Raw genomic sequence first — 19,858 nt, 5'->3', positions numbered from 1 at the left:
CTTATAAGCCTGTTTCATAAAACAATGGCGCTGATTAGCTGCAAAGCTGAGGCATCAGGGAGCCTTTGGTCAGTCTGTGGCGGTAATATGGAGCGATCATGTGCTTTCACAGAAGATTACAAGATGGCGGTGTAAAGGGGGTGTGGGGGCGCTCCTTAAGTCTTTTTCACAAGCCTCTTCAATAGGCGGCTGTCCTTCACCGTCCCTGTGAACTGTCTGGTGATCTGTGCTTCAGCTCTAAGGACCAGAAGGTCCAGGACCTCTGTATCGCTCCAGTTAGCCATCTCAGCTGATTCTGTGTGATATATAAGTAACAAGTGCCCTTGTTTACTTTCATTTTCAATGTTGTTCCCCGCTAGAACATTCCACATGTAAGCATGACACCTCCATCAGCATGATCTTCATTCAGAAGTCCTCCACAGTGGTTATATTACTATCACGCTTGGTGGCACAAAAGCCGCAACATTCCCGCACCACCATGCCGCCACAATGCTTTCATGACACACCATGTCGGCAGTATGACGCTGATTTTTTCACCATGGTGTGTCTTGTGAAAGAGGCTATGCTTTGTTACCAAATCACTAACACTCTAACCCCCATAGTAGCAAATAGAGGGGTGTATTGGCAAAAATTAGGCAATACGATATATTGCGATACTGAAAGACAGATGATATTTGCTATTTTTGAAACAATATAAAACTGGAGAACTCAAGTCAGACTCTTCCAAGAAACATCCAGAGTTATCATGAGAGGGAGACGGTGTGGAGGAAGTGCTCCACCTAGCAGATGGTGTTTGAGTTGCACCACACAAAGAAATACAGTAAATGTTTGTACATAAAGTCTCAATAAAAAACTGATACACTGCTTTTAAATGTCAAATCATTATCATTATTGAAATATTTCTGTATAACGATATTTTCTTACATCAAGAGAGTAGACGTGATTGTTGCTGCCCCATTAAGGGATAATTAAGATCATTTCTATTCTATTAAGATAGAAATAAATATACCATACCATGTTTTTTATAAAGCACATTTAAAAACAGCATGAGCGCTGACCAAAGTGCAGTACCGTATTAACCCTCTGGAGGCAGGCGTTGCAGATTTGCAACGTTAAAACCTACCTACCTGGTTACTCCACACACGTATTTCATGAGCATGTTTTAACTCAGAAGTACTCCTGAAGGACTTAGTTGTAAAACAAGATAAAAATTCAGATAAAAGAGATTAAAAAAATTAAAAGAACATACTCGAGTTAAAAATAAGGCCACGACTAAAAGCATTAAAGGTTAGCCCATGTCAGCAGGCAAAATACCACAGAGGAAAACACTAGATGCCCTATCATAGCTCAAAAGCTAAATTATAAAAATAAGCCTTCAGTTAAATACAGGGATCACTGACACATTATCAACCAACAGCATATTATTGCACCAAATGCATTTAGAAAAAAATACAAAGAAGACATTTTATGTTTATTTTTTTATATTGTGGACGTTAAAGGCAGACTTTGCAGTTTTGGCTTGCTTTTAGCGCTCCCTAGTGTCTAGTTATTCAAACCAAAATTGAGTCTCCTCGCAGCGAATTTGTCTTTTTAACACTTTAACTGCTGAAATGTCTCATCAGTCTTCATTAGTTTTTACAGGAATGATTCATCACTAAATGAAACAAACCAGCTGTGTTCATGATCTAAAACATTTTTTCTGAGTCCAGCAGGAGGCAGCCTGCCACCCTGAAGTTGCAAGTACGATATTCTGGCCAAAGGGGGCGGTGAGGGTGACATTTCATTAACCCTGAAAAGGTCATATTAGCACATACTAACTCAAGAAGATTATTTAAAATATGATCAGGTTGCATAGTACCCCTTTAAAGACAATTTGCTGGGTTGATAAAAACAAATGATTAAAAAAAACAGTTTTACCTTAGAAGGAACTCGAGCTGTCAGCAGGTATGCTCGATGTGACGCCAACGCCTGCAAAGAAACACAATTCTGATATATTTCAAATAATTACATAGATTAGATTTAGAAAGCAAAAACATCAAAATGTCAATACAAAATTGTCAGATAAAAAGTAGAAAACTGCATAAAAAATAAGAAGAAATGCTGTTTTTAATTCCAGACATGAGTAGATCATTCTTATATACCAACACATTTGTTCCCCCCCCCCCCCCACACACACACACAGCAGTGTGCTGGCCTCCTGTGAGGCTCTCTCACAGAGCAGGATAATAATATATATTATCTTAGACCACGTGCTGAATCCCAGTTCTGCACATTACCAAGCTGCCAAAATTAGCAACTCATGTTCCATCTGCGTGTTAAATATTTTCTAAGTTGTAGAAGATTACCCATCATTTTTTATACTCAAGTCTAAAAAAGCAGGCAGGTGTGGTTTACGGGAGTGTTAAGTCAGCTGTTACATGGTCAGTAACTGATTCTGGAGCCAAGCGAGGTCTCTTCAGGTCACATTTGGACAACACCAGTTATGAAGGCCTCTCAGACATCTCAGATAAAAGACCACATTGTTGGCCTGCCTAAGGGGACAGGACTGTATTAGCTGCCAATATAACACTCAGAACAACTGGTTCCACTTTATAAAAGTTCAAAAACATCCCAGTTCAGGTGGTTTGCAGACACAGAGCTGGTTTCAGAGAGCGAGCAAGTGGTTGAGTCCACGTATGTAAATCAGAAAGCAGAACAAAAAAATAGGAGCTAAAATCCAGTCCAGACTTTTAAGGTGCATTTATTAAAACATGTGAGCTTATTTATCAGTATCCTGTCATGAACAACCCTCCAGCCACCCTTCACTTCCTTATATGTTGCTTTCAAGGACCCAGGCTGTCTGTTATCACTTAAAATACCTTGAGAGAACGTTCTCTAGGGTTGCTGAAGGACGTCCTTTGTGCATCAGGGTTTTACTCATTTCCTGGTTTGGTTAAGCACAAGACAAATTTTAAAGAGGGGGTTTCTGTTACTAATAACTGGCAACCTTTGTTTCATGTATTTGTCATAATATCTCATTACTATGAACCTGTACGTTTATAGTATTGACGGAGTTGTTTCAGCTTTAGGGGCTGTAACTTGGATCAGACTGTTTAATTATTATTTATTTATTTGTATTTACCGTGTCCTGTCCAGCTGTGAAGCAATCAGAATGATGTCTGATTGACGAAGACAAGCCTTGCAGTTTTACTCTCACAGGTGGAGTGTTGTAGCTTCTACTATCATGCCCCTCCTGATATCAAAACTTTAATAGAAATATTTTCAGTTGTTTTAAAAACCAACGGACACGGAGACAGAAGTGTAAGTGTAGGGGGGAGAGAGAAGGACGGGGTGGGTGAGGGGGGGGATCACAAAATTAAAAATAAATGATGAACAAGAATTTGGTTCTAGACCTGGTTCTAGACCTGCAGAAAGAAAGAAAGAAAGAGAGAGAGAGAGAGAGAGAGAGAGAGAGAGAGAGAGAGAGAGAGAGAGAGAGAAGAGGACACACAAAAATACAACAAGACCAAAATATCAATGCGCCAACAACATAAGGACATAGAAAAGTAAAAATCTTTACTGAGAAACACACATAAATAATTCATAGTGCATTTAGTGCCAACCACAGCCACCACACAGGTGATGTGCAGAAAATGCCCAAGTCTGTCCATGTGAGAGCACCATGTGAGCACCTGTGTGTGTACACATGTTTGTATATGTAAGGTTTATCTATAGGAGCATCTAATAGAGAGTGTGAGGGGCCACGGATCTGCCCCTAAAGATGTGCGGAAGATAGAGGAGTTCCAAGCCCTAGAGATCCAAGGATTTCCTCGAGGCGCAGGAACCCCAGGGAGACAGCCGCCAGGAAAGCCCCAACCCTCCTCCGAAGAGGCACACAGAATTACCCCGGGAGTCACAACCAGCAGCCGCCAGAGCCCCGGGAGATAGCAACAGCAAGCCCCCAGGCCCGCCCGCAGCCACCCACCCCCGAGCTGGCCGAGCTCATAACACAGCGGCCCGGGACTCAGGGTGACCAATAGGGCTGCAACAACGAATCGATAAATTCGATGAAAATCGATTACTAAAAGCGTTGGCAACGAATTGCGTCATCGATTCGTTGTGTTGCGCAACTCTTCCAAAAGCCCCCTCCCCTCCCGCCCGCCGTTGCGCGCAGACCGGTGGATAGCTGGCAGTTGTTTGTAAGAGGAACATGGCAGAAGCAGCGAGACCCCAAAAAAGTAAAAACTTCTAAAGTTTGGGAGCATTTTCAGTTAAATCAGGCAAAGACATGCAACGTTTGTAGGTCAGACTTAGCATGGCATGGGGATACTACGGTGATGATGCAGCGTCTTAAACGCAAGCATGTCGGAATCATCAGCGAGGAAGGAGAGAGCTCGGTGTCCGGGTAGTAGAGCTGAAACAACTAATCGATTTAATCGATTATAATCGATTATTAAAATAGTTAACAACTTTTTTAGTCATCGATTAGTTGTTTAATAATCATATTTTACCGCATAAAGTCTATTTTTTACCACAATCTGACATCGGTTACAATCTGTTAAATTTGCCGCCAGTGTGTGGCAGTAATAAGCCACTGATCTACCAGTGGGGCCGTAGAAGAAGAAATTAGCCAATAAGTGCCCTCGGTTTTCATGACGTATCACGTTACTGACGCGCATCTTGCTGTGAGAGATGGCGGATCAACAACAAATACGGAAGAAAAATAGAAGCGACAAAACAAGAGAAACCCCGGACAAAAACCTCACGAGTATGGGAGCACTTCACTAGATGCCTTGAAAAGACCGGTGACCTACAAAATATGCAAAAACCATGGCACGACGGAAGCACGACGTCCCTAAGTGAACATTTGAGATGAAAACATGGGGGCTGATGCAGCAGAGGAAAGTCCGGTAAGTAACAGAAAATAAACAAGCTAACGCAGATCACATTTGGGACTTAGTGTTAGCTGAGTTCGTTATAGTGGATGTTAAACATGTTTTTTTTTTTGTTTTTTTTGCCGCGTCAGTTTACGGTGTTCTACTTCTGATTGACTAGATGCAATCGTGAATCTCCTCCGTGTTGTGGCGCTTGCCAAATTTAGCACGTCTGTTTATAAGAATGTTCTCGTTAAGAGAAAAACGGCACAAACCCATAACTGTGTTCCTCATTCAAAAAAGGACAACTCCGCGGAGAAAAATATACAGACGAGCTGTGTCCAGGTGAATATAACGCGGCATAGTTGTACGCTTTCAATTTTTAAATACAGGAGAAATTCAGAAAGTCCTTTTTTTAACTATTAAAAGGCTGTTTTACTATCTAACGCTGTAAAACGCCTCACAACACATTTTTGTCAAAATAAATGATCACTGTATATTGTTAATTAATTCAAATAATGTAATATTGATTTAGTGTTGTAGTGTGTGTGCTGCTTTATTTTATATGTGTACTTAATTCAGTTTATTTGTTTCTTATGCAGAAAAAAACAAGCAACGATGGACAACTACATGGGGAACAAGACACTCACCCCCCAGCAATGCATACCACTTACAAACTCTATTCTAGATTCTACATTATTTTTTATGGAATTTACCTCTTATATTTTGATGCCAAAAAATTATTCTGGACTGATATTTTGCACTGTTTAGCTCATTTTACACTGCTGACTGTGGTCATGTGCAATAAAATAGATTGCAGTCAACTGCACAATTCTCTTATGTTTTTCTTTTTCTTAACTGAAATGTATTCATCACTTGTATAGGTTAAATAGCTAAACAATAACAAACCGATTAATCGATTAATCGAAAAAATAATCGACAGATTAATCGATTATGAAAATAATCGTTAGTTGCAGCCCTACCGGGTAGGTTAAAAACTTTTCAAAAGTGATTCACCCAAGCCCCGGATGATTACACAGGCTAGACATGCCCTAAGCTCGTTAAAAAAAAGTCTATAAAATTGTAAGCGCAACGCTATTAGATAGGCGGGGGGGGGGACTCGCGCCGCTGCGAACTAGATCCGCCGTCACATTCCCGCAGAAACTGGTTGATCACACCGGGGCCAGACTACTAACTTGTGGCTTTACAACCACAATGTCCTCAGAAGCGAAAACGCTTTTAAAAGGGAGGGAGGAGTCCTAACTGTTGCTGTAGGCGTGTTGTGTGCGTGCAGTTATATACTGGTTAATATATTTTTGGGTTCAGTTGATTTCATGTGGCCTAATGTGAGTCTATTTGGGATCATTGGAATGATCAGCAGCATTTCTTGATGTGACTTTATGGCAGTTGCCCAGGGCATCATCGCAAGGAGGATGGCATTCATTTACTTTTGTTTTATTTGGTATTTTTCAGTCATTTTTGGAAATAGTGATTAATTTTGATTAATTCACAGCCTATGCTTAATTACATTTAAAAATTAGTTGTTTGACATCCCCAATTATAATAAATGTCTACAGATGAGATCAAACAAAACAGATGAGAATTGCCCTTAAAGAGCAAGTCACCCCCAAATAAACTTTTTTTTGCTGATAAACTAAGTAAACGAGTGTCTAATCGTGCTGCAGACACGTGTTGTCAATAATTTGGCACTTCAGTGCATCTTGGTTAAAATTTAAATATTCTGCCTAAAACTGGCAGTGTTGTGCCGTTGTCAGGTAAAAACTCTGCACTGTATTTTAATTTAAATCTGCCACCGCTATTGGCTAAGAAGTATGCTATGATGTAAACTGGTACATTATGATGTCACAATGCTGTCGTGAGCCTGAGTGTGTGTGTATTTGTTAGCGGCTCCGCCCTCTCGGTCTGCCAGGCAACAGCATAGGTTGCATTTTTCAAACATGAAGCGGGAGTGGAGTTAGACTCTGGTAGGGGTTGACCTGCTCTTTAAGCTGTTTAACTTGGACCAAGCATTTTAGGTCACAGATAGGTGTAGCTTAGGGTCTCTGTCTATACACCTTATAAGACAATTTAGGTGATGGCCTGTTGTTTTTCTGCTATTGAACTGTTTTCTAATAATGTTGTGTTCAATAAAGTGAAGGAAGGGGAAAAATAACGTTTCCCTAGCAGTTTTTAAAAATGTCCCTATGTAATCCGATTAATCGATTAATCGTGCCGAGACCCCATCCGATTAATCGATTATCCAAATAATCGTTTGTTGCAGCCCTAGTGGCCAACCCCACCAGGACCCAACAGAGCCCAGGGATTGCAACCCCACCAGGTAGCCACTGGGAGCGACTTGACAGATCCCAAAAATGTCCCGCCCCCAACACTGGAGCTTCGGATATGCAGGCAGACCAAGGCACCACCCACCGGCAGGAAAAGTGGCAGAGGTCAGGAATCAGACTGATAAAAAAATAGTCAAAAACTTATGTAATAATGCCTCAGATTAAAAAATGTTTGTCTTCTAACAAAGTGGTTCCCAACCTTTTCCCCTTGAGGACACCCATACCTATGTCCAAGACAAGCAAAGGACACCCAACTTAAATTCCTCCAAGACACATTAAAACATTAAAAGTTTTTAACGACAAACTTTATACAAACATACACTGCAAAAACGTATTTCTAAGGAAGTCGTCATCGTCGTCTTCCTCCGCTTATCCAGGTCTGGGTCGCGGGGGCAGCATTCCAACTAGGAAGCTCCAGACCGTCCTCTCCCCGGCCACGTCCACCAGGTCCTCCGGCAGGACCCCAAGGCATACCCGGACCAGATTGGAGATGTAACCTTTCCAACGTGTCCTGGGTCGACCCGGGGGTCTCCTGCCGGCAGGACATGCCCGAAACACCTCCCCAGGGAGGCGTCCAGGAGGCATCCTGACCAGATGCCCAAACCACCTCAACTGACTCCTTTCAATCCGGAGGAGCAGCGGTTCTACTCCGAGTCCCTCCCGAATGTCCGAGCTCCTCACCCTATCTCTAAGGCTGAGCCCGGCCACCCTACGGAGGAAACTCATTTCAGCCGCTTGTATCTGCGATCTTGTTCTTTCGGTCATTATCCAAAGCTAGTGACCATAGGTGAGAATTGGGACGTAGAACGACGGGTAAATTGAGAGCCTGGCTTTCTGGCTCAGCTCCCTCTTCACCACGACAAATCGGCTCAGCGTCCGCATCACTGCAGACGCCAAACCAATCCGCCTGTCGATCTCCCGATCCCTCCAACCCTCACTTGTGAACAAGACCCCAAGATAATTAAACTCCTCCACTTGAGGTAGGACCTCTCTCCCAACCCGGAGCTGGCAAGCCACCCTTTTCCGGTCGAGAACCATGGTCTCAGATTTGGAGGTGCTGATCCTCATCCCAGCTGCTTCACACTCAGCCATGAACCTACCCAGCAAGAGCTGAAGGTCAGAGCTAGATGAAGCTAGGAGAACCACATCATCCGCAAAAAGCAGAGACGAGATTCTCCTGCCACCAAACTCGACACAATCCACACCACAGCTGCACCTAGAAATTCTGTCCATAAAGGTAATGAACAGAACCGGCGACAAAGGGCAGCCCTGGCGGAGTCCAACCCTCACCGGGAACAGGTCCAACTTACTACCAGCTATGCGGACCAAACTCACGCTCCTCTGGTAAAGGGACTGAATGGCCCTTAACAGAAAGCCACCCACCCCATACTCCCGGAGCGTCCCCCACAGGGTGCCCCTGCAAGGGTATAGATCTGGTCCACAGTTCCACGGCCAGGACGAAAACCACATTGCTCCTCCTCAATCTGAGACTCGAATATCGATTGGACCCTCCTTTCCAGTACTTTGGAGTAGACCATTCCAGGGAGGCTGAGGAGTGTGATCCCCGTATAGTTGGAACACACCCTCAGGTCATCCTTCTTAAAGATGGGGACCACCACCCTGGTCTGCCACTCCACAGGAACTGCCCCCGATGACCACACAATGTTGCAGAGACGTGTCAACCACGACAGCCCTACAACATCCAGAGCTTTGAGATACCCAGGACGAATCTCATCCGCCCCCGGTGCTCCGCCGCTGTGTAGTTGTTTGACTACCTAAACAACTTCTGCCCCTGAGATTGGACAGTCCATCCACAGGTCACCCGGCTCTGGTTCCTCCCCGTAATGCGCGTAGGTGTGATTGAGGAGCTCCTCAAAGTATTCCTTCCACCTTTAGACTATAGCCCCAGTTGACGACAGCAGCTCCCCATCCCCACTGTAAACAGTGTGAACGAGCTGCTGCCTCCCTCTCCTGAGGCGCCAAACAGTTTGCCAGAACCTCTTTGGAGCCGATCGATAGTCTTTCTCCATGGCCTCACCAAACTCCTCCCACGCCCAAGATTTTGCCTCGGCAACTGCCACTGCTGCACCCCGCTTGGCTATCCAGTACCTGTCTGCTACCTCCAGAAACCCACAGACCAGCCATGCCCTGTAGGCCTCCTTCTTCAGCCTGACGGCTCCCCGAACCTCTGGTGTCCACCAGCGGGTACGGGGGTTGCCACCACGACTGGCTCCGGCCACCTTGTGACCACAGCTAGCAACAGCCCCCTCAACAATTGCAGAGTGGAACAAGGCCCACTCTGAGTCAATGTCCCCCACTGCTCTCGGGATGCAGTTAAAGCTCTGCCGGAGGTGGGAGTTGAAGACCGTCTTGACAGGTTCTTCTGCCAGGCGTTCCCAGCAGACCCTCACTATGCATTTGGGTCTGCCAGGTCTATGCGGCATCTTCCCCTGCCATCTGATCCAACTCACCACCAGGTAGTGATCAGTTGACAGCTCCGCTCCTCTCTTCACTCGGGTGTCCAAAACATATGGCCGCAGGTCAGATGATACGACTACAAAGTAGGGCTGGGGGTAAACGATTATTTTTAAAACGATTATTCTGACGATCATTTTATCGAATAGTCGACTACTCTAATAGACAATTAATCTAGTGTTTATTTTTCTATTGCACAGTTAATAAAAACCAAAAAATCTATGAAATTCCTCAAAAACATTGATAAATTGTTACTGTAAGAGAATAAACACTACAGACCTTCTAAGTTTTGTATAACACTGCTTTTTTTGTGTTGCGGTTGGTTATGCTCTGGTGACATGTAGAACTTGGGAGAGCAGGCTGCTGCCTGAGAGGTGGTTGGAGACAGAGTGTCTCTATGCTGCTTTGTTTTGATCACTTATGTTCGTGACGCGAGTGGTGTTACGACCCTTCCTGGGGAGTTTGGCTCGTGTGCAAAATGTAAGGGACAATAACACGGGATTTAAAAGTTAAAATGATGATCAGGTTTATTTACAACAACAAAAAAACATAAACCTTTCCATCCACAGGTTGGGAATGATAAAACTAATTCTGCCTGTGGGGAATAAAACAAACGTACAAATAAGTAGGGATGTCCCACTAGGCAAAGATTACATGGTTCTGAACCAAAATAAGGATCTCCAAAGGTACAAACTCTAAACTGGGCAGTTAAACCAAACTCAAGGTGATATTTTAAACTAAACAAAAAACCCACAACACTCTAAATGTAATAAAAGGGAGATCTACACTACAAAAAAAGATGAACTCTAAACCAAAACATAACAGCTTATCCAAACGCAAGAAGCTGTTAGCGAAAATACTAACAGTAGCTTTACCAGCGTTAAGTTCAAGTTACCAAGTTTAAATAAACCAAAAATATCCAGCAGCAAACAGACCAGCATGGAGGGGAGATTGCTACCACCAAAACAGCTCTCCTAATGACTGAAAGAAACTCCTTTATGAAGGGAGAAACTCTACCGGTGATTTTCTACATCTGCGATAGAGACAAAGCAGCGCATCTGACACCGGAAGTTGTTGTCCGTTGCTGAGAGACTAAGGCGGGCAAAACAGGAAAGGAATCTAGTAGCGGATGGACATTGTTTTGGGTCTTCGGTATTTGGTGGAGATGTTTGTGAAGGCAGAAAACCAGAGGAAAAACAGGCAGGTTCCTCCTCTGTTTACAAACTCCTGGGGATGCAACAAGAGGGCGTGGTGCGTTGACTACCGGACCTGACATCGACAAACTTTTAGAATCGAGCCGTCGACATCATTGAGGCTTTGCTACAGCCCTACTACAAAGTCTATCATCGACCTGCGACCTAGGCTGCCCTGGTACCAAGTGTACCGATGTGCATCCTTATGTTCGAACATGGTGTTTGTTATGGCCAAACTGCGGCTTGCACTGAAGTCCAATAACGAAACACCACTCGAGTTCAGATCAGGCAGGCCGTTCCTCCCAATCACACCCCTCCAGGTCAAGCTGTCATTGCCCACATGAGCACTGAAGTCCCCCAGCAGGACAATGGAGCCCCCTGATGGAGCACTATCTAGCACTCGTCCCAGGGACTCCAAAAAGGGTGGGTACTCTGAACTGATATTTGGCCCATAAGCACAAACAACAGTCAGGACCCGTTCCCCGACCCGAAGGTGCAGGGAAGCTACCCTCTTGTCCCCCGGGGTAAACCTCAACACACAGGCAAAGAGTCTTGGGGCTAACAAAAAGCCAACCCCAGCCCTCCGCCTCTCACCCGGAGCAACTCCAGCAAAGGAGAGTGTCCAACCCCTCTCAAGGACTTGGGTTCCAGAGCCAATGCGATGTGTCGAGGTGAGTCCGACTATTTCTAGCTGGTACCGCTCAACCTCTGCCACAAGCTCCTGCTCCTTCCCCGCCAGCGAGGTGACGTTCCATGTCCCAAAAACCAGTTTCCTTGTCTGAGGATCGGAATGCCAAGGCTCCCACCTCAGTCTGCCACCCAAACCACACTGCACTGGACCCTTCATGTTCCTCCTGCGGGTGGTGGGTCCACAGTTGGATGAGCCCATGTATCCGGTTTGGGCTGGGCCCGGCCAGGCCCCATGGGCGAAAGCCCGGCCACCAGGCGCTCACTCACGGGCCCCAACCCCAGGCCCGGCTCCAGGGTGGGACCCTGGTAACCCTCTGGGCCGGGTACTCTGACTCCTTGAGAGTTCATCCATGAAAGATTCTCTGAACCATTCTTTGTCTCACCCTTCACCTAAGACCAATTTGTCATATCTCCTAGGATCATTAGGGCACTCAAACTCCACCACGATAAGGTGACGGTTCAAGGAGGAGTTCTAAGGAAGTAAAAAAGCCAATTGTTTTATACACATTATCTTATTTTTAGTTTATATATATATATATATAATCCAGAATCAGTGATGCCATTTTACACACAAGTACATACTCCACTCCGCTCTGACTGCCCCAGCCAGGCCACGTTCGTTCCACACGGCCTTAGGAATGCGGACGTGATTGAGCACATGGGCGATCTGTGATGTCGACTGAACTGGGGTCACCAGACTTTTAGAAGCTTAGAGCTACTTCATGGGTACTGAGCCATACGGAGGCAAGTGGTAGGTTGATATAATACTGACCTTATAACTGTAATAGACCAAAGTTAAGCTAAACTTCATTTATAATAAACACTGTTTTTTATATTGTAGTTTTTAAAGCTATTCGTGAATTTGTGAATAAAATTATGGCAGCAGAATTTTTTATGTTTATTGTAAACTATTAGATATAAATAGATGCCCCTTATACAGATCTTGGGTGCACCATGGTGCCAGCGGGCATCAGGTTGGTGACCCCTATCTAGAAAACAGCATTATTTAAAATAAGGTTAATGATCTTAAATATGATCCAAATTTTCTTGTTTTGAGTAAACATATCTGCCAGTGGGATACCATTTTTTGCAGTGTACGGCTGTATAATATTTGTACACGGTTTTGGTTGTACCCTTAGGTCTGTTATTGGGATTTTAAAAATGTAATGTTTACAAATATTTTATTGATAACCTGACAACATCAGCTCAAAACAATGTTTGGGGACCAGTGGCAATTTTTGGGAGGCCCCTTGGTGGGTCACAGACCCTAGGAAGGAAACCAGGCTGACTAACTGTAAAATGTGCTTATTTCTTTACTAAATACTTAGTTAATTTCTATAGAAATTACCTAAATTTATCCTATAAGACTTCATGCACCATTGGGTTTAGCTTAATTAAAAGAAATTACTGGATGAGATTTTAATCTGGCGATCTCCAGCTGTGGAAAGTAGTACATGAATATGTGTGTGTGTGTGTGTGTGTGTGCGTGCGTGCGTGTGTGTGTGCGTGCGTGCATGAGCATGTCTGCTTATCTGTGCATGTCCAAACACCCTGTGGCTGTGAGTGGGCTGCTTTATTCCAGTCATGACAGGCATTTCACAGCTCTGGTATGTGGATGAAAAAAAAAAGCTTAGAAACAAATCAAAGCTTAAAAGTATTTCTAATTGCATTTTATTAGGCAATAAAAATAGTAAAAATCTAAATAAATTCAACAAATTGTGCCCGTTGAAAGAGTTCATATCCAGAAGCTTCATTTTCTAATGAATACTTGTCATGTTTGGAGATGAGTCAACATACCTGCAGGTACATGAAATCAGACACCCTGCTGTCTCAACTCCTGTGCTAATTTAAGGCAACGCAACAGTAACAATAAGCAACCAAATCCCCTTGATGGCTGCTTAATCAGTGCATATTTTAACCAATTTAAAAACAAAAACAAACTTCTTCTCTGTCCTAAAGATGGACTCATAAAATGAGGTTTACGATGCATGTGGCGAAGCTTTGTTTGCTACAGATCTCTTTAATAATGGAATTGTACCATATTTGATTATGTAATTATGCTTGTTGTTTTCAATTCAGCATAGGATTGGTCTAGTGTTGCACCAATCAGCGTCATCCTGATTGGTGCTTGTGCAAATTATTTTGGATATTAGTTAATTAGAGGCATATGAGGTCATTGGTGAGGGGTCTTTAAGAAGAACTTAAGAACAACTTAAATATACACAGTTAAAGAAAGCATATGTAATGGCTCATATTCATGGAAGGAAATCATTGGGGGCTTCCTTTATGCTTCAAAGCTCTAGAGCCTTACTTTGAGCACATGGACAAGATGCTCCCTTCTGAAGCTTTTACGGATACTCTGGGCACAGCTCCTTTAATCAAACCAAAGGAAGTTCTGATTGCATTTTAATCACAGAGCTAACAGATTTGGGAAGGTCCTTTCCCGTTTCAGCATGGCAATATTTCCACCAGACCAAAGAAATCAACACTTAATTTTTACAAAGCAGTTCCTGCGCCCGTTTTTCCATTCATTTTTTCACAAGACTGCATTTGCAGCTGAGATAAACAGGAGAAGCACTCACCCGACGACTCACCACAGCAGGGTTTTTTAGACCGAGCTACTGCTGCAGCCACAGTCATTCAAAAAATGTAACAAGCACCTGCAGTTTTACTGTAGAACCCAACACTCACAATCAGAAGTAACAAGCTGTTTTCACACACTCGCCTTCAAGGTGGGAATATTGCATCCCATTGTTATGAAGCTAATTCCCAAAATCTGCTCTTCTCAAAACAACACTTGGAAAAACCAGTGCTTCACTGGGCTCTATCTGTTGGCTAATGGAATTTTAGATTTTTCTAAATTTCTCAGAACATTTGCAACTAAAGTCACTCGAGTCACTTTTAAATCAAAATTGAAAACTTTCATGCATTCGTCCGCCTTTGAATGATTGTTTCTCAAGCTGCACTGTAACTGCTCAGTTTTTAACTTTGCCTTTTTATTCTTACATCTAATTTAATTTGTGTACGTTTCAATTTGATTTTATAATCCGCTGTTTAATTTAGTCATGTCGAGTTTAATGTTTATGATCTTGCAGATCTTGCACCTGGAGAGTACACTGAATTGCTTCTGCGTATGAAATATGTTATTTAGATAAAGCTACCTTGCATTTGTTGCAGGGCCAATCTCAATTGTCACAGACTACGTTTACATGCAGCCAATATCCGGGTTATGATCGGGTCAAGGTCGGTATTCGGGTTTCTGAGTTGATCAGAATAACCCGTTTACAAGCATAAATAGAAAGAGATACCCCTAACTTGCATAACCCGATTTAAATGCGGACGTTGGGGTAGCGTCAGGACGTGTGGACTACGTCCAGACGCAATATGCGTCATTTCCGGTTCTTCTTGTTCCGGTATCCATGAAAACAACAACATGTTACCCAGTTCGGAAGAGATGGCGACCGCGTTTGTTTGCGCTTTAGTTTCCTCGTCACTCCAAAAGTGTGGTGCTGTGCCGCGACTCGCCATGTTGCCCCCAACTTGTTGTTTACTTCCGGTGTTCTGGCGCATACAAGACGTCTCGCTACTCAAAAGACCAAGATTCCTTGCGAACAGAGCATGCGCAGAACACACGCTTTGATGGGGATATCCCGATATGCGTTTACACGACCAAACATTCGGGTTAGAAAAGGGTTACCCCAGGTGTAGTAACCGGGTTTTTAAAAACCCGGTTATGAGCATATCCGGGTTTCTGGCGGTGTTTACATGGACCTGCGGAACCAGGTTATTGTGAATATTCGGGTTTTAAAAGGCTTACTGGCTGCATGTAAACGCACTGACAGTTGTCTCAATGTTGAAATGTGGTTGCCATTATGTCATATGCCTTATAGGGAACATATTATGCTAATCTCAATTTATGCATTCTTTTCTGTTGCCATACATACGTCCATAAGCCATTTCAAGTTGTCGTCAAAAGTAACATCACGATAAAGGAAATTTTGCATAAAACGTGTTGATATTAAAGAAGCTATCCACTCTAGAGGTGGAGGAGCAGCAGCTCAACTCTGAGCCCCTTTCTGAGCTCCAACCTGAAAAATGGATGGGCACTGCCAGCAAGAACTTATTTCATTTGAAGGGCCAGAGTCCAGAAACGGTTTATTCTGAAAGGCACCGAAACTGTCAAGAACAGAACTATGGGAGAGTGATTTTGTGCAAAGAACTTTGCTTAACATGTTTTGCTTTGACCATTACCGCTACAATGGCAAATCTGCAAAACAAGCTAGCTTAAAACATTTTCTTTCATGCCTCTCAACGATGCTCTAACATAACATAGTTATTAATATTGTAGAGATTGTGCAAAACAAAATGATAAAAAAAGTGTTTCTCTCATATTTGTCTACAAGCCTCTGCCAATAAACAAGGCTGAAGTAGTTAAAGTTAAAGTCCTATTAGTTGTCACACACACTGATGTGTGCGAAATTTATTCTCCGCATTTGACCATCCCCTGGGGGAGCGGTGAGCAGCAGACACAGCCGCACTCGGGAACCATTTGGTGGTTTAACCCCCCAATCCAACCCCGTAATGCTGAGTGTCAAGCAGGGAGGCATTGGCTCCCATTTTTACAAAGTCTTTGGTATGACCCAACCAGGAATTGAACCCTGATCTCCCAGTGTCAGGGCGGACACTCTACCACTAGGCCACTGAGCTGAGAAGTACGTACCCGAAACAATTAAAACTGATTAAACATAAATATCACTTGGAAATAGTGGTACTAATAGAGCGTGGGCCTTAAAATGCACTGAAATCTAAAGACCTCAGGGAGCTCTCAGAGCTGTTAATAATTCATCACAGGCAGTTAAATAAAAGTGGTAGGCAGGAAGTGCAGTTCAACTTCACAACCTGGTAAATTCCTCCTGGTTTGTGCTGCAGGATGGAGAGTACACAACTCTAAATCCCATTCCTGTAGTAACATGTCCGAACCAAGACCACGCATCAGACGGTTTTTGTTTAAGAACAGCAGCATTTTAACAGGCAACCAATGTTAATATGGGGACTCAAGAGGATGAAAACAAGATTTTCAGGAAAAGGTGGATAAAAGCGTCATCACGATGCCGTATCTGCAAAAGAAATCTGATCTCTGCTCACTTACCAAAACTCTGTTCTCCACCTTGCCACCTTTGAACTCCAGCTGGACTTTGCGCCTCAGGGTGAGTTTTACCCTCCGACCCACCGCCTCTCGCACACTCTCTACAACACAGGGTGGAGAAAGAAGAATTAGAGGGGGTGGGGGGTGGGGGGGGGGGGTCGTATTACAAGTAATTACACAATGGGTAAAGGGGTTTCAGATGGGAGGAGTCCTCGCTTTAGGCTCAGTTTAAGTGCTGATCAGTATTTATTACGCAAACAGAACTGGCCCACATGCCTCCAGCAAACCAAGGAGCTCGTTTAAATTTAAGTGATTGCAAATTTGCTGATTGTTCATTGTGTATTTTCATTGCCCTTTCAAACTTTAACAAATACAGTGCTACCTGAGCAGGAGGAGGTGTGGAAAAGTTTTTCTTTCTTAAGTTGGGTGGTGGTGGGAGGGGGGGTCCAAGGGAAAGATGGATAAGAGGCAGGGAGAAGGTGAAGAAGTCATTAAAACCACTTGACAGAAAAAAAGGATGAGTAGAAAGCTGGAGGGAACAAAAGTAAACAGAGGGGGGAATGTGGGTACGTTTGGGGGGGATATGACATGTATGGCTGAAAAGAGGGACTAATGCGAGCAATGTGCAGGGGAACTCAGGACCGCCTTCATGACATCATACCGTTCCCCTCCTCTACGAACCCAGACGTATGATGAGGTCATGAGACGAACCAAAACATTACAGCACAGAGCAGCGTAGAGGCTGATCAGAACCACATGGGCTCCTCTACCCATCCAGCTCTCACATACGAGAAGGTTCTAATTAGCTCAGAACCTACGACGAGTTAAAGCCCAACAAAGTTTGTACTCACATTCTAAAGTCTAGTCGTAAAGCGACTTAAAAGAAAAATAATATTGCATACTCTTTAATCCTAAATGTATCAAAGATTTAAAACCTGACACTGGTCAGATTATATATATATATAAAATCAGGGAAAGATGTATTTTTAAGCTTATTTAATTATAAAATTATTTTATTTCAAAATAAAGCTTACTTTTAAAACATTAATAATCTTCATAGAATTAATTATCGTCGAGGGAAAACATTTCGCTTTGTGCTTATGAGAATGTTGTACTTCTTTCACTTAAATGCTATACTGGAACCAGCCACTAGGGGAGTTATTGCTGTGTTTTGAATTCAACATATTAAGGTGCACCAAAAGCAGCTAAATTAATTATGTGTTGTCTCTCGTCTCTCGTCTTCCTCCGCTTATCCGGTCCGGGTCGCGGGGGCAGCATCCCAACTAGGGAGCTCCAGGCCGTCCTCTCCCCGGCCTTGTCCACCAGCTCCTCCGGCAGGACCCCAAGGCGTTCCCGGACTAGATTGGAGATGTAACCTCTCCAACGTGTCCTGGGTCGACCCGGGGGCCTTCTGCCGGCAGGACATGCCCGAAACACCTCCCCGGGCACAACACATAATTAGAGAGATAATTATGTGTTGTGAAATTTATATATTTCTGATGAATGCAGAAATGTTTTTTGCAATATATCTAGCAAAGCACAAGCAATGTGCACCCCAAAGCTACTTATAAGGCAGTGCAACAATCCTTCTGAAGCCTGAGTCATGCTTCTCCGTCAGCTCCAAAAGGGAGAGGCACGCACGCACAGACGGAGACATGTTGCCCTCATACTTTTCCGTCTCCTGGGGAGTGTTGCAAAGCAGTTCCCCGCCAGGACAACAGAGGGCGTAGCGCTGTTCTGTGGTATCCTGTCATTTATCCGGTCCAAGATAGTGTGTTTATATTGTGTTTTTTGTGTATATAAGAGACTTTTTAACACAGACCAATTTGTCTCTCATCCTCCTCCACCTCTTCATGCACTCACCACCTCTAACCCACATTTCCTGTCATTTTCGTTCTCAAATAAAACGCTTGCTGCATATCTTTTCACTCCTCCAGTCACGGGGGAATTAAACGTTCATATTTTTAGAGTTTTTTCGCGAGGTATTCTTCAAGCTTCTCCGTGTCTGCCGCTAGTTATCCTCGGCTCTCTTTATGTTTTTGAGGGCGCAATGGCAGTGGTGTAGACGACAGCGGTGCCCAATCACAAACTTGCGTTCTCCGTCTCGGCGGACGGATGTTTAGAAAAGAGAGCTCGACTCCATCCGTCCTTGCGGGCCTGCTGGAGAGCCCCCGCAAGGACGCACTGACGCAGAAGCATGACTCATGCTTAAGGCTGCACAATATTTAGGAAAAATTACAATAGCGTTATTATTGTTGACTATTGCAGTGATGATATCATTTAGAATTAACTGACATGATCTGTCCTCATGATGTTCACAACACCCCATATGTTGGATGTGAGCATTCACGTGAGGGTTACAACCAAAACAAACATGGCGTCAACTAGGGCTGCTCAATTAATCGAATTTTAATCACGATTACGATCTGAGTTTTGAACGATAATAAAAACAAAACAAGCCGATTATTTGCTCCTCCCACTTGCGCTGCCCTGAGTTGCAAATGAAGCGCTCCTCCCAGTGTTGCCAACTTAGCGACTTTGACGCTATTTCTAACAGCTTTTCAGACCCCCTTCTTGACTTTTTAAATCTTAAAAGTACCTAGCGAACATCTCAGAAACATGTCTGGTAACCCTTAGCTACTTTCTGGATAATTGTCGTCGACGTTTCCTGCAGGTTAGCTAAACACTCCGCCTGCGCTCCGGACCGTTCTTCAGGACATTAGGAAAGGGAATGATGTAGTGATGTGTCGGTCGCTAAAGACAGCTCTCGGAGCCGTCTCCTTGTTGGAGTAACCAGAGTGAGTGACACACACACCGCACCTGCGGACTCCTGAGCCGATAAAAACGGCTAAATGTGCGTGTGCGGCGCGCTAAACACACGTGCAGCTTGCCACTGATTGCTGTGAGACCGGGTTGGGGTTGGGGGGTGCAGCTGTGGTTGGGACAATTATTACATTAACTGATGGACTTGTAAATAAATAGTTTATAAATAAGGTAGAAATAGATAGAAATAAGTTCCTCACGCTGATAAATAATATCTAATCTCTCTGAGGACACGGTGCTAGTGCACTCTCCTACAGCACCTTGACACGACTTCAATAAATGCTATGCAACATTTTGTGAACATCAATTTATTTGCATGTATTTGTTATAAAT

General features: G+C 43.7%; 1 protein-coding gene across 2 annotated transcripts in view; it reads right to left on the bottom strand.

Moving 5' to 3' along the window:
• The window catches only part of LOC107394412 (F-actin-uncapping protein LRRC16A), a 58,502-nt gene that overhangs the window by 34,014 nt on the left and 4,630 nt on the right, over positions 1–19,858 (bottom strand). For both annotated transcript variants that reach the window (XM_054744989.2, XM_015973338.3), the window contains exons 2-3: positions 16,706–16,803; positions 1,918–1,968 (exon numbers count right to left, since the gene is read on the bottom strand). In XM_054744989.2, coding sequence (XP_054600964.2) covers positions 1,918–1,968; positions 16,706–16,803 — 149 coding nt within the window. The remainder of the gene's footprint in view (positions 1–1,917; positions 1,969–16,705; positions 16,804–19,858) is intronic.

This window comes from Nothobranchius furzeri, chromosome 19 (genome assembly GCF_043380555.1).
Source record: "Nothobranchius furzeri strain GRZ-AD chromosome 19, NfurGRZ-RIMD1, whole genome shotgun sequence".
NCBI classification, from domain to species: domain Eukaryota; kingdom Metazoa; phylum Chordata; class Actinopteri; order Cyprinodontiformes; family Nothobranchiidae; genus Nothobranchius; species Nothobranchius furzeri.
The sequence above is the reverse complement of the archived record's forward strand: the minus strand, read 5'-3'. Positions and strand labels throughout refer to the sequence as shown.